Genomic DNA, 15,662 nt, shown 5'->3' on the forward strand with positions numbered 1-15,662 from the left:
GTTAAATCTATGTTTTGGATCGTTTTTCTACCACGCACCATGATATTAGCATGGTAACGTATTCCCCTAAAGTGACCATGGATATTCATGTACCATGGTATTGCAATCTAACACCACATCACAGTACCACAGACAAGAGTAATTTTGATAATGTTATATAACGTTAATGGTTTTCTCCTATAGGTACCGGGCTGGGTCTAGGAATTGTGTTCTCTGTTGTATTCTTCAAGCGTAAGTAGTACTGTACCGTGTGTAAACCAGACTTACTGAGATGGACATATTCTAATATCAAGATGTTTTTGCAGGCCGGACGTCGCCCATTGCCTTTGGTACAGGACTTGGTCTCGGCATGGCGTATTCCAACTGCCAGAATGACTTTAGATCACATTATGTGCTGCACAGTAACGTTGCTAAGGTTTGTGTTTTTTATTTATAGAGACCATCATATCTAACCATTACCTTGAAGTTTTATGTCGATGTGGCAAAAATATCTAACGTTATTTGTATTGGAGAAATTGGGCTCATTTGTCAGATTACTATTCAGGACCACTTCTATAAGTGTGCCAAATTTGATCATTTTAATACAATTACTATTAGACTCCCATGGCAGATAAATAGTAGTATTATTATTTTAAGAAAACAACTAAGGAACATTAGAGCTTCTAGGCTTCACACCTTCTGTGCTTGGCCCCTAATTATCCTACATGTTAGGGATTTTCCGATACCAATGATTCTTTATATTTGATAGCCGATATGGTAAATGGACTGTATTTATATAGCGCTTTCAACAGACCTATGGCCATCCAAAGCGCTTTACATATCGCCTCACATTTACCCATTCATACACCGACGACGGCACCCATGTAAGGCGCCATCCATCTCTTCGGGAGCAGCTGGGGTTAGGTGCCTCATGGAACACAACACCTAAGGTGGAACCAGGGATCGAACCACCAACCTTCCAGTTTGTAGCCAACCTACATGAACCACTGAGCCACTGCCGCCCGATATATCTAAATCCAAATTTTTACATAACTTTTGAGAGCCTGATTACAAAAAGTCTCAGCATTAAAAGCCATGTCCCAAGCACACAATTATGATGTTCTTATTATAATTTGACATTAAAAATATATCGACAACATATCTACCGATATGGCGGTTGAAATATCATGCATCCCAACAAAATAATTTTTCCGAATGATTTCTGAAATAAAATCAGTATTATAATTTTTGTTATATTTTGTATTGAACGTAATTAATATTTTTCTGTTTTCGTTTTAATTTGTGAATTTTAGTAACTTTGTGTTTTTGGTATTTCTTTTTAAATGTCTACTTGTAGTTTTTAATTAAGTTTGTTATTTTACTATTTGAACTTAAACAAAATGAGAAATGTTTCCTTGTCAACTAGCTCGCTTTTTTTGTTCATAAATAACACTGACAAATTTACTTTTGCCCATCTATATAGTAATTTTAGTTTTTTAAATGAAATAAAAAATGCACTGCATATGTTCTGAATACGAAATGTCAGATTATGATTATGTAACCAGAATATTTTTATGTTCAATAATTAATAACACTGACAATGTACAGAACCACTTTATATTAGGTGACCTTAACTACTATGTACTAACATTTTAATTAATCATTTGATACAATGCACTAACTATATAATGTAAAAACATGAACACTTACTTTTTAAAAATTACCAGCATGTAATTACATCTGTAATTAATGTCTACATTTATAATTAAGGCCACCTGATATAAAATGGGGCCAAATGTACGTTTTGCCATGTACATAGTACTTTATGTTCAGTTCTTTAAATTAAATTAATATATGGATATGTTCTGAATACGGCATGTTGGAATATGATTATGTAGCCATGATATCATTATTCATGTAGATGATCACTGTACACACTTCAAGTCATCAATGCAGTGTGTATCCATGAATTTCTTTGGTGTACGTGTTCTTTCACATCAGTTTCTATCTTTTATATGCTGATTTGTTTGCCACCTTTAACATAAGATCATATGAATGGAGACATTTGAATATCAGTTGAATTGTTTAAAATCCTGACAGATGTTTTCTCTTTTTTTCAGGAGCAGTAGAGTTGCATCAGTTATGGATTCTATCATCTGCCTTGATTTTTCTTATTTGAAGCCTGACTGCTTTGTCAGACTGGTTGTCGTCATCTCTCCATAATATACATGTTCTTGTACAGGACAATTTGTGGTTTATTTAATAAAATTATAAAGGAGATTTGAATTTTGCTAAGGATGATATGAATGTGATTTTTTTTTATGTCCCTATTGTGTTCCAAAAATCAATGATAGCATCCCACATTGTCACGTAGCTTTTGACCCAGGCCAAGATGATTTTTGGCAACCATGCCAAACTAGTGCACTTATTACGCTTAAAGCAAAAAAAACTGCAGTGTTGGCATGGTGACGGTTCTCCAGTATTGAAGTACAAGCATACCATTTTTTTTCTAATCATAATTACTTTTTTTTTTTTTTTTTTTTTTGGGCATTGTTGCCTTTCACCCAAAGGTAAAAATACATATCAAAATAAGTTCCCACCTTGCTCAGAAGTAAGGCTTCAGAGAATGGTTGCAGGCATATTTATATTTATGCTCATTACAAATATTAATTTAAATTCATAATCTCTTGCATTTGTCAAAGGTATTCACAACTGTACAACAGTTTAGGACCGTCTTTTCAGCTTCTCCTTCGGAATAAATTTTAATTTTCAAAACACTGATTCTTTCTCAGTTCTATTTCTCAGATGTTAAAATGCAGTTCATCAACAATGTGTGTCAACTTAAAAAAGGGTTAAATAAAAAAATAAGCACTATATGAAACAGTTGTCTGTGAAAACATTTACAACATTATTTGTAAAGGTACGATTTATCACAAATGATCAAGATAGAGGAAAGAAAAATGTTCAATATTGTCTAAATTTTGAAATAAGCCTTTTGTAAGACGTTAAACTGTCTGCCTCAATTAACCCTGAATAATGATTGGCAGTGAATGTGCATAAAGTCGCATTAAGAGCACGATACTCAGACACGCTTTGTGCCCGGCAGGCACCCTGAAGTGGACGATACAGGGATTAGGAGGGCAAAAGGAACAGCAAAGACGCCAACACAGTTAACTCTAGTGCACTCGTCCGCTCCCTTTTACTCAATTACAGCCACACAATTACTGAATAAAGAACGTCAAGCTCATAAAAATGCATAGAAAGCAAACAGAAATCCACCTCGACAGGAAGAACCGGCCCGAGATAAGTTTGTTTTTTAATTCTAAATCTAAAAATATCTCTACGGTAGTCTTGCTCTTGTAACACTCCCTCTCTTTCTCACACACTCTTGTACAGAAACCCACCTCACAGTTGCCCTCCCCCAAAGAGTGTCATCATGACACGTAGCTTTGAAATACTCTGACAGGCACAGAATTGCTCATACTGGTGCTAAGCATTGAAGAAGCCAGACTATGGACAAGGAAATGTGTCATATTATTGCTTTGCTCATCTCATGTTAACAAATGGCAGCTGAATATCCTTGCACTGATGTGGCTGAGGCGCACAGAGGGAGTGAAATCACCAACCTTGCCAAGGGAAAGATGGAAAGGATTACTATAAACGGGACATCTTGATATTTTTTGCCACCTGAGGTGGTCTGCATCCGATTTCAGCGAGGTGACCCGCGGATAACCTGTTTCGCATTCAGCATCACTCTCTCAATGCACTTGAAAAGCGCTGGATGTGTGTTCGCTTCAGCGAGACCAGAGGAAGCACACACAGTCCTATTCAACTCTTCGATCATGGGTGGCTCACCTATCCCTCGAGTAGAGGCAGCATCAGGTGCGGATCCTTGGAACGTTCACAGGAGCTTCAATGACAGCAGTACTTTCGCTGACGGTTGGAGCATTAGCGGCAGCGGTCCCTGGCTTCTGGCAGTCATGCTGTCCCTCATAATTCTGGTGACAGCTTGTGGGAACATTTTGTTGATTGCCTTGGTGTTTGCACATCGGACGCTGCGCTGCACCTCCAATTGCTTCCTGGTGTCCCTCTTTCTGTCAGACCTGATGGTGGCTCTGGTCGTGATGCCCCCTGCTATGCTCAACGTGCTGTGTGGGACCTGGGTGCTGGCGCCTGGATTCTGCCCCGTCTGGCTTTGCTTCGACGTGATGTGCTGTAGCGCTTCCATCCTCAACTTGTGTGTCATCAGTCTGGACCGCTACCTCCTCATCATCTCTCCGTTGCGATACAAACAGCACATGACCCCGCCCCGCGCCTTGCTGCTGGTGGGCGGGGCTTGGGGGTTGGCAGCCCTCACGTCTTTCCTGCCAATCAAGATGGACTGGCACAGCCTGGGTCGCACGCAAGACCTTTCCGAGCACGACCCCGCCAACGCCACAGTCTCTCTGTTGAGTACCTTCTACCCCTCTTCATACTTCCAGCTTTCCACATCAGGAACACCATCCACGCAGTGCCGCCTACGGGTGACTCTCCCCTTCGCCCTAGTGGCGACCTTTCTCACCTTCTTCTTGCCCTCCACGGCTATCTGTTTCACCTACTGCCGGATCCTGTTGGCGGCCAGAAGACAGGCAAGACAGGTGGAGGCTCTTACTCATCCCCCTTACCCACATCACTCGCACGGTGAACCATCTCGGCCTCCGTCTCCGGGTCACGCCGTCCACGATGGAGACGACTACAGTCATCAGGAGCCGCACATGCTGCGGCAAGCTCCGGTGAGAAGTCCTGAGTCTGAGAAAACACTGGGACAGGAATTGGTCAAGTAGCAAGTACCAAAAAAAGAGTTATTAGATGCGAAGTGTGATTTGTTCATGTATGTGTAATAATTAATCTTAAAAATTGCTGTGAACTCTCAACAAACTAAGCCATTTCAAGTGCACTCCAAGTGGCTAAGTTAGTTGAGTGTTCACAAACTGTTTTGGCCTGTTGATCATTCAGAAACCCTCCCCTTATGCAAGTAAAAGTTGTGCCATTGCTGACACAATCCATTATGTAGAGAAAGTGTATAGAAATCCTTGTACCTCAAACACAAAAAGAAAGGTGAAAAGGGTAGCGGAAAAACAAAAATGTATTTTAAGGACTGGAACAGAAAGTAATGAGGGTGTCGGAGTCCAATAAGGCATTGAAAGATGAGGAAGTGCGAAAAGGGAGGGTAGAACTTTTTAAGACGATAGCAAAGACCTTGTAAGGCACTGTCACTCAAGAGCTTTCATCGGAGAGAGGGAGAGACGTAAATAATTACCCCAGGCCAAGATAACATTACTACCCAGCTCCTGGTGGGAAAATCACCGAAATCTCAATGAATGTATTCTTCTCTCTCTCTCTCTCTCTCTCTTCATCTCTTGTTTTAAGTGGTCGGTGAACAGTGAGCGCAGACTGGCACACAGACAAAGGAAGAGAGCTCTGAAAGCAAGCCTTACCCTGGGAGTGCTCCTAGGTCTCTTCTTCAGTGCCTGGCTTCCCTTTTTTATCACCAACATGGCACAGGTCAGTCTGCAAATCACATCTCATTCACGTTGAAAATGAACCCTTCCCTGACCCTAACACGCACGCAACAAAAAAAAAGTAATGGGTTGCAAAGAATTGCAATGACACAATTGAAAAAGAGAAAGGTTCCTATTTAATTGAGCAATTATTCCTTCTCCTGCTCTCAAGTAGTCAACGATCCCGTCCCCCATCTGTGTCCCTCACTTTGCTCAGATTTCGAGCTTCTGGGCAAGCCTGTCTCTCTCCCTTTTTCACACACAATATGGTGTGTGAATAGCACCCCATCTTTGTCTCTTACTCTCACTTTCTACATTCGTGGCATCCGATGAACTAGACATCTTTGACCTTTTCCACCTCTTTAGTATTGAGTCTCAGCTACATTCTGTATTCATGCTTTGATCCAAGACCTTTTATTCTGTACATTCAGGCAGTGTGTGAGTGCATACCACCTTCCTTCTTCGATGCCATCACCTGGCTGGGCTACTGTAACAGCACCATGAACCCAATTATATACCCAATGTTCATGAGGGACTTCAAGAGGGCTTTGGCGCGGCTTCTACCCTGCTGTTCTTCGTCTCAAGCCCCTCGTAGGCCATCACTGCCACTTTCCCTTTCTCTGCGCAACTCAGGAGAACCGCAACTGCCCACCGAACCCCCCTCTCTGGTGTCTGACCCGCCTCAACTACCAGCGACAGCAACGGACGCCGTTAACCTTCTCGACGCAGAACATGCCGGGATCGACCTGCCTCTACTGCTGCCCAACCAGGTCGATGCGTTGGACGATTGATACACTGACTGAGACCACAAAAGTGCAAAACACTGTGGACTGCAAGATGAGTGACTTGTGAGGTTTATGAAAAAATGTGTTAAAACATACTGTGCTAAAAAAAATAAATGGGATAAGTGTAAATGGGATAGTCGTGCCTAAACTGGGAGGCTGCTTCTCTCCTCAAGGCAGATCACAGAGATTGTACGTTCAGAACAGTCTCAACACGCATCCCGCTTCATTCATTACCATAACAACCAAAACAACAGATGGATAAAGCAGACGAGAGCGAAAGAAATCTCACTGATACCTCACACAATGTCAAGTGGGTTGTCTGTGGAGCTGTAATTCACATCTTAATTAAACAACAAACCACTTCTAATGAAGGGGGAAAATGGTCTACACAAAATACTGATCGTTTCCACAAAGCAGTTTATCACAAATCACATTTAGCAGTGCTTTAAAATTGTATAATAATTAAAGATGATATCCAGAAATAACTTAATGGGATTATTAGAGGATTTGTTCCAGTTGGCTCTAGCTTATATTGCCATTTTATATTCTGGGTGGTGTTGAGATGGTAACCCTTCTTCTGCTAAAAGTCTTGCAACATTCAGACACTGTGTTTATCTGAGTCCCAAAGCAACCCCACACTCAATCCTTATTTTGGTAGCAGCAAATATGGCTCTATGGAGAGTTTCTCAGAACGAGGTTTACCATCTAAACCCGACCCACATTCTGTGAGTGAAATATTGAAATGTCATCTTGGCTCAGATCAAGCAGGTTTGCCATTGGTTAATTGGTTCTGTGCTCCAGTGTGCGATTTGTAGGTTGTGTTTGTGTGTGTTCAGCAGTCCAGTTTGTGTCGTCCCAGTCCCAGGATGAGTGCTCACAGTCTGTGTTGCTTTCAGTGTCTCTGTCTGTTTTGCTCTTATCCTGAGATGGTTCAACATGACTCTCGTCTCCAAGAGCACACGACGCAAGAGCCTTACCATGACAGGATTCAGGGATGCCATCACATTCGCTGATGGATTCCAGTAAATCGGATATATCAGGGATATCCCAACCATTCTCAGAGTCCTTTCTTTCGCACCGTTCATTTGATAATGGGACCTCTAAACTATCTTTGTTTGAAATGTCCACGGATGGTTCCCCTTTGTCTCTGATCTGACTAGCTGATTCTGGAGTACCTGGATTTTCCTGAGATAAATGAACCAGCTGTAGTTTGCTACTCCTGTCTCCAGCCTCTTCCCTAGTAGGAACCCCCACTGCTACTAGGATGGTGTCCATCTGACGCATGTAGTCCAGGTGTCCTTTTACCTACAAGTCAGAACATAGTCAGTATTCATTAAGCAAGTTAAAAATACTTTTACCCGTTGACTAACATTTTTACAATCCTTGTAATGCATTGCTATATTGGTATCCTCATTTTAATTTTAGCAGTGCTTGCTTACTTTTTTTTAAAAATCAAGCTTTAGCACATAACATATGACATATAACATAACGTGTTTTAAATTACGCCAGACAAACAATTAAACTGGTGAGAAACTCCCACAGACCTACGCTGTGAAGAGGCCTAAATCACCATATTTTTTAATCTTTTGATTTAGACCAGTAAGTAACCACTCTATATAACATATTTAATTTTCCACAAGCGAAAAAGGGGAATAGACAAACAGTCTATTCAGTGGCTAGTCATGTTTCTAAATTTGCTGGTTGACATTGGAAAATAGCTCAAATATATGAAACACACTAATCATTTAATTCTTAAGGCCCTTTTTCAGACTTAGCGTGACATGATAAAGCTAAGCGAATCTCAGATAAACGGAGCTCACACACTAAATGTGAAATGACTGATAGAATGTTTGAAACCAAGGAGATCTTGGCAGCCATTGACTATCATAATATCATTAGTATTGAGCGTGACTAAATGACAATTTTCATTTTGGGGTGAACCATCCTATTTATTATCCTATTTATATCCTATCCTATTTATTAACTATTTATTATTTATAAATAAAGTTTGGTACTACACAGAAACCATCATCGAGTGTTTGTAATAACTTGCGACTGCAAACTAAAGTGGATTTAGATTAAGCAATGGGCAGGCGTACATTATTTGTAGTGTTTTATAATAAACGGACCGCTACGCCTGCTTAGCATTACTCATGTAAGCATTTCTCATTCTTTATTGATATGAAAATACCCCGAGCCGCATGAAAAACACATACAGAACATACAGTACATTGTCATAATCATATATTTATTTGGCTTCATGTTCCATCTGTACAAATGTTTCTCTCAGATTTTCATGTGCGTAACGATGCAGAACTCAGAACGAGGAAATTAACACATCGGAAGAGTTATGATCACAATATGATTGACAGCTCTAGAGCAAATGAGCTCTCGGAATCATAACAGATACGCACAGAAAAACAGCGCTCTACATCGTTTCAAGCTCTCCAGACCGCATAATTCAGTGGAAAACTCAATAGAATTGATCTTCATTAAATATGCATCCTCAGACACCAATGAAAACACTCAACATCCATTCTCTTCTCTCTTCCGGAATGTTTTTTTTCCCATTGTTTACACGGTTTTCAAAACAGCACCACCACTCTCACATTTTTGTGCAACTGCAGCGGCTTGGGTAAGCTCAAATCTAATTGAACAGCATGTTTTATAGCGGGGCGACAGGGAAAATAGACACACTAGTCTGGACAAAATAAATCTTGCTCGATCGCACCCAGTATGAATAGCTCAATAGTAATCTATTGTTTAGATTCAAGAGCATTATTGTTACGTACATTTGCGTCACTTAAAGGGATAATTTACATTTTTGGGTTAACTATCCCATAATTTACTCACCCTCAAGCCATCATAGGTGTATATGAAATTCTTCTTTCAGACAAATACAATTGGAGTTATATTAAAAAATGTCCTGGCTCTTCCAAGCTTTATAATGCCTTTTTGTAGCCCAAAAATGTGCATCCATACATTAAAAAAAGTACTCCACACGGCTCCAGGTGATTAATGGAGGCCTTCTGAAGCAAATTGATGGGTTTGTGTAAGAAAAATATCCATATTTAAAACTTAACATAGTAAAAGATCTATACGCCTTCCGTATTCAACTTGAGCAGAAAGTGTAGCGCCTCTCGCAGTTCAAAACGCTTACGCCACGTCCGACGTCATTATCACACCAGTTACGCTTTTTCCGTAAGTTGAATACGGAAGCTACATATTATACTTCATAACATATTAAATATGGATATTTTTAGTACAAAAACCAATCTATTCGCTTCAGAAGGCCTTTATTAACCCCCTGGAGCCGTGTGGGTTACTTTTATACAGGTCCTTCTCAAAAAATTAGCATATTGTGATAAAGTTCATTATTTTCCATAATGTAATGATAAAAATTTAACTTTCAGATATTTTAGATTAATTGCACACCAACTGAAATATTTCAGGCCTTTTATTGTTTTAATACTGATGATTTTTGCATACAGCTCATGAAAACCCCAAATTCCTATCTCAAAAAATTAGCATATTTCATCCGACCAATAAAAGAAAAGTGTTTTTAATACAAAAAAAGTCAACCTTCAAATAATTATGTTCAGTTATGCACTCAATGACTGCTTCGATGCGGCGTGGCATGGAGGCGATCAGCCTGTGGCACTGCTGAGGTGTTATGGAGGCCCAGGATGCTTCGATAGCGGCCTTAAGCTCATCCAGAGTGTTGGGTCTTGCATCTCTCAACTTTCTCTTCACGATATCCCACAGATTCTCTATTGGGTTCAGGTCAGGAGAGTTGGCAGGCCAATTATGCACAGTAATACCATGGTCAGTAAACCATTTACCAGTGGTTTTGGCACTGTGAGCAGGTGCCAGGTCGTGCTGAAAAAAGAAATCTTCATCTCCATAAAGCTTTTCAGCAGATGGAAGCATGAAGTGCTCCAAAATCTCCTGATAGCTAGCTGCACTGACCCTGCCCTTGATAAAACACAGTGGACCAACACCAGCAGCTGACATGGCTCCCCAGACCATCACTGACTGTGGGTACTTGACACTGGACTTCAGGCATTTTGGCATTTCCTTCTCCCCAGTCTTCCTCCAGACTCTGGCAACTTGATTTCCGAATGACATGCAAAATTTGAGCAACAGTCCAGTGCTGCTTCTCTGTAGCCCAGGTCAGGCGCTTTTTCTGCTGTTTCTGGTTCAAAAGTGTCTTGACCTGGGGAATGTGGCACCTGTAGCCCATTTCCTGCACACGCCTGTGCACGGTGGCTCTGGATGTTTCTACTCCAGACTCAGTCCACTGCTTCCGCAGGTCCCCCAAGGTCTGGAATCGGTTCTTCTCCACAATCTTCCTCAGGGTCCGGTCACCTCTTCTCATTGTGCAGTGTTTTTTGGCACACTTTTTCCTTCCCACAGACTTCCCACTGAGGTGCCTTGATACAGCACTCTGGGAACAGCCTATTCGTTCAGAAATTTCTTTCTGTGTCTTACCCTCTCGCTTGAGGGTGTCAATGATGGCCTTCTGGACAGGGTCGGGTCTGCAGTCTTACCCATGATTGCGGTTTTGAGTAATGAACCAGGCTGGGAGTTTTTAAAAGCCTCAGGAATCTTTTGCAGGTGTTCAGAGTTAATTAGTTGATTCAGATGATTAGGTTAATAGCTTGTTTAGAGAACCTTTTCATGATATGCTAATTTTTTGAGATAGGAATTTTGGGTTTTCATGAGCTGTATGCCAAAATCTTTAGTATTAAAACAATAAAAGACCTGAAATATTTCATTTGATGTGCAATTAATCTAAAATATATGAAAGTTTAATTTTTATCATTACATTATGGAAAATAATGAACTTTATCACAATATGCTAATTTTTTAGACGGACCTGTAAGACTGAAAAAACTAGTATATGCCGAAATGTCTGAATGAAGAACAAGGACTCTCTGAGAAAATAAAGGAAATTAACATCTGAACTATCCCTCACACACCACTGGAGACGCAAGTCTCACCTCACTATCAGCTAATCTACATCTTTCCCTTTTGACCCACTCTCCCCCAATTCATTCCCTGTCTCATGCTGAGATCACCTGAAAATACACACAAAATCTCTATATTACAATGTCAATCCACACGATACAGTATTATATGCGTTTGATATTGTTTGAAATGTCTCAGTGCGACTGGTACAAAGATCTCATCCCTACAGAAGTTAACCAAAAGATAATCAATGTTTTAAGAGTTTAAAGATATCTTGTCTTAGTTTGGTGGGTGTGGCTTTCAGCCATTTGGCCTTTGCATCAATACAAGTCTTGATCAATGCAAATTCCCATTGTGAACTTTGTGTTTACATTTGAAAGAGTTTCTACATTTGTTTCTGGGTATTTAAGGAAATGTTGCAAAGAGCTCAGGGCTTGACACTTTAAACCGGTCAGCCCGTAATGCTGGATGTCTCAAGATAGCCAGCATTATGTAATTTTCAGAAGTCAGGTATACATTTCATTCTTTACTTCAGACTATTTGATGTTATATATGGATTACCTTTGAATTGACTATGTAATTGGCTTTATACATTTACCTGACTGTTAAATAAATTGTTACACTTTTATTGATTCTGACTTGCTCTGGAATTATTCAGGTTGGGTATAATTTCAACGAAGGGTTAAACGGAATAATTAAATGTGTAGTTAAACTATTAAAAATGAATGACCAAATAACCAAATGGCATTCTAACCTAAATTCTAAATTATAATTAAATGGAGTCAGATAATGAGGAATTGGAATAAAATCCCCTTTTCCCCGCTGAAAAGACGAACGCGCAGCGAACTTCACCCGCCGATCGTTAGCCTCCATTGGGACGATTTGGGCGGCCTTACAGACCTGTAATGGATGGATGCACGTTTTTGGGCTTAAAATTTTCGGCTGCCACTTGGAAGAAGCAGGATATTTTTTAATATAACTATGATTGTATTTGTCTGAAAGAAGAATGTCATATACACCTAGGATGGCTTGAGGGCGAGTAAATCATGGGGTCATTTTCATTTTGCTCAGTATGAAAGGCCCTTTAGATATGCTATACATTTTTGCCTTATGAACTTTATACTTTTATGAAATTGACTATTGTACACCATTTGGTGTCACTGTAATATTTGCATACTGAATTGGTTTATTTAATGGATTTCTTTAACTATAGCTGCCTTGACATTATCTCTTGCCTTGACTCAGCTTGACATCTGCTAAGTAATGTAAAGATTAAAGTGGCTCTGATAAGCATAAATTAATCCTGAAAACTAACACTATTCTTGCACTGCCGTACAAGCACAGGAATTTATTTCAGGAAATGCAAATTTAATGGCTCATTAACATTTCTTCACATGCCGAATGAAGGTGCAATTCTTCACATGCCTCACATTGCAGTCACATAAGCAGGGTTCTTGAACTAAATACCTTGCCATATCTTCTGCCAATTTATACAAGCTGTGTAATTATAATTTTTTTTTTAAACGTCTTTCACAAAAATACACAAGCATGTCTTGGATTAAGGCTGATGTGGTGTAACCTGTATTCTGTGTCTGAGATAAGGAATATCTCACATTCAGTCCCTACAATTTATTACATGAAGCACACTATCTGTTGCTTTGTGTAACTTAGAAGGGATTTTAAGTTGATCTTTTTACATTTGTGCATCTCATAAAATGACACATTTTGGGGGCTTTTTTAATGAGGTAACAGCGCTGGATTTAAGGACTCCGCTTGAATATCAACAAGGAACTTCCTGCGACAGTAATTACAGTAATTGTAGTCTTTTGTGGCTGACAATTTAACAATGCCCTTTCTATTCATGTAAGAGGGTGTTCTGCAAAAGTCATTAAATCACTTTTGGTCATAAAATGTACCTTCCAGTTCGTTAAGGTTTGAAGTCACCTGAAGGACATTAAACTTTGACTCTATGCTAATGTAATGTCGTGACCTTGTGTTGAATAGTTACTCTCGCAGCCAGAGAACTGAATGAATCTAAATGCATTTCACAGACACCAAGAACATTTAAAAAGAGCATCTAATGAGAACATCAGGGACGCAACATTTAATGCACACGCGCATTTGCTCACCACTGATGACAGATCCACATTGATTATTTTCCGGTCTTGCGAATTGATTGGCTGGAGTCCAGCAACAGACAGCTGGGCGGATGAACTTCTATACAGGAATCCAAGAAGCCAATCCCCTCTAAACCAACAATGACACAAATAAACACCCATTTACAAACATTAAAATTAACATTAATTAATCAAAATAATTAAATGTAGTTAAAATAAAATCGCAATGTCCAAATTAGTTTGAGACATTGTTACTCTTTAATAAATAAATGTGTCTTATAATTCTCCAGTAATTGGCCTCAAATTACTAATTTGTTAAATGTCTCATTTCAATTTGATTTGTAAATTAATTACCCATTACAATCTAGTGCATAATTTAAAATATATAATAATCAAAATAGTTAATGTGTTACTTTGTGATTACTAATGTGATTTCAGCATTTAGAGGCACTAAATTTGACATGTCATTGGTTTTCTCACATTGATGAAGACGATGTGGTAATTTAATTCCCATCTGAACTGATGTCAGTTCATTAGCAGTAAATCTGGCACAATGAACTTAATGAATGAAATTACTCAGACTGTGAACAAACACTACTGTTCAAATGTTTGGGGTCATAATCTAATGTGACATTAAATACATTTATAATGTTACAATAGATTTATATTTAAAATAAATGCTGTCTTTTGAACTTTCTGTTCATCAGGGAATCCTAAAAATATGTTTTAACAAAAATATGAAGCAGCACAATCGTTTTCAATAATGATAATATTTAAGAAATGTAATGAAATGAGCAGCAAATCCTCATATTCAAATGATTTTTGAAGGATCATGTGACACTGAAGACTGGAGTAAAGATGCTGCAAATTCAGCTTTGATCACAGGAATAAATTACATTTTAAAATATTTTACAATATATGTTATTTTAAATTGAAATATAAAAAAATAAACAGTACTGTATAAGAGAAAAAAGAGAGTTCAGTTGAGTAAACCGTTAAAATCATAATGGCAAATTTGTATAACTCAGAAGTAGGGATGTCCCGATCAGATCAAACTTAAATGTAAGCAATTAATTTGGAAAAGCACCAACTGGATGCTGATTTAGACGCTGGTACTGACGTGCCTGCTCGGAGGCGTGCATCTTCAGAAGCGGAGGTGTGCGCAAAGTTATAAAAAATGCTGTGCACACCGCCACATGAAAATACAGTTTTGCGTACTCAACACGCACGACTGTCGACACGCGATAATGTAATTTTTGACGTATGCACCTTCACGCCCATGCGGACGAGGCGAGTATAAACCAAGCTTTAGATGTGCTAGAACAGGCCACTTTGGTTCAGGATAGCCGATACAATCAGTTTAAAGGTCCCATGGCATGACATTTTCATTTTATGAGGTTCTTTAACATTAATATGAGCTCCCCTAGCCTGAATATTGTCCCAAAGTGGCTAGAAATTTTGATCGGTGTAAACCGACTTCTAGCTGTCTTTCTCTGCCTTTGAGAAATTGAGAGCTCAGGCGAGCTGATCTTGAATTCTCCTGTTCTGTCGTCATACCAGGAAAGGTTTCCTCCCCTTCCTCCGCTTTACCCGCCCAGAGAATTAGTAGAGAATGGATTCAGTTTATCAGTCACGATGCCAGGAGCTCAGGCTTTACCATATGGATTCGACAGCACCGCCACAAACAGTGAGTAACAGTGTTCATTAATGCCTGATCTGGGATCAGTGATTTCTGATGTGTAGTAGTAGATTTAAGTGCATTTAAGTTCACACAGACTTTTTTTCGAAATCGTTTAATACTGTCAGTTCCGCCGCTGGCCGTCTTGATGCATCAGTGAATCAAGCCAATGACTAAAACGATCAACTTCACGTCGTTTCTGTTAGTAGCATGAAACAAATCTGTTATTTAAATGATTAAACTACAGAGCGCGATCAAAGAACACTCTTTATAATGTTTGGATCTGTCAATCACGTGTATATCTGCAGTCCACACTTGTCCAAACGGACGTTAAACTGCACAACAGAAGGTCTTACTGTATTCATGTTGATGTCATGTTTGTTGTTGGTTGTGGTGAAAGCATTTTGTGAGAGAAATAATGTTGCAAAGTTCATAGAATAAGGGTCGGCGTGACTGGGACTCGTGTTTATTTAGAGCTCTCAGATACAAATAAAAAAATCTCGCACTCACAGTGCTCTTAACGACACTAAAGTACAATAACATTTGCTCAGCAATCTTTCCCCAGCTCTCCGTCTCTCTCTGGGCTGGCAGT

The 15,662-nt window shown here is 39.4% G+C and overlaps 3 protein-coding genes across 3 annotated transcripts in view; 2 read left to right on the forward strand and 1 right to left on the reverse strand.

Annotated features, from left to right (window-relative positions):
* Nucleotides 1-2,269, forward strand: part of micos10 (mitochondrial contact site and cristae organizing system subunit 10) — a 2,810-nt gene extending 541 nt beyond the window's left edge. The window contains exons 2-4 of the mRNA XM_067445612.1: nt 184-231; nt 306-415; nt 2,100-2,269. Of these exons, the coding sequence (XP_067301713.1) occupies nt 184-231; nt 306-415; nt 2,100-2,108 (167 nt within the window). The 3' untranslated portion in view covers nt 2,109-2,269. The remainder of the gene's footprint in view (nt 1-183; nt 232-305; nt 416-2,099) is intronic.
* Nucleotides 2,270-2,420: 151 nt separating this feature from the next.
* htr6 (5-hydroxytryptamine (serotonin) receptor 6) lies at nt 2,421-6,463 on the forward strand. The gene is made up of 3 exons (XM_067445611.1): nt 2,421-4,751; nt 5,389-5,523; nt 5,951-6,463. Exons 1-3 carry the CDS (start codon nt 3,741-3,743, stop codon nt 6,308-6,310), a joined length of 1,506 nt encoding a protein of 501 aa, XP_067301712.1. The 5' UTR covers nt 2,421-3,740; the 3' UTR covers nt 6,311-6,463.
* Nucleotides 6,464-6,701: 238 nt separating this feature from the next.
* tmco4 (transmembrane and coiled-coil domains 4) overlaps nt 6,702-15,662 on the reverse strand; it is a 30,023-nt gene continuing 21,062 nt past the window's right edge. Inside the window, exons 13-14 of the mRNA XM_067445610.1 lie at nt 13,405-13,522; nt 6,702-7,609 (exon numbers count right to left, since the gene is read on the reverse strand). Of these exons, the coding sequence (XP_067301711.1) occupies nt 7,085-7,609; nt 13,405-13,522 (643 nt within the window). The 3' untranslated portion in view covers nt 6,702-7,084. The remainder of the gene's footprint in view (nt 7,610-13,404; nt 13,523-15,662) is intronic.

This window comes from Pseudorasbora parva, chromosome 6, assembly GCF_024679245.1.
Source record: "Pseudorasbora parva isolate DD20220531a chromosome 6, ASM2467924v1, whole genome shotgun sequence".
NCBI lineage: Eukaryota > Metazoa > Chordata > Actinopteri > Cypriniformes > Gobionidae > Pseudorasbora > Pseudorasbora parva.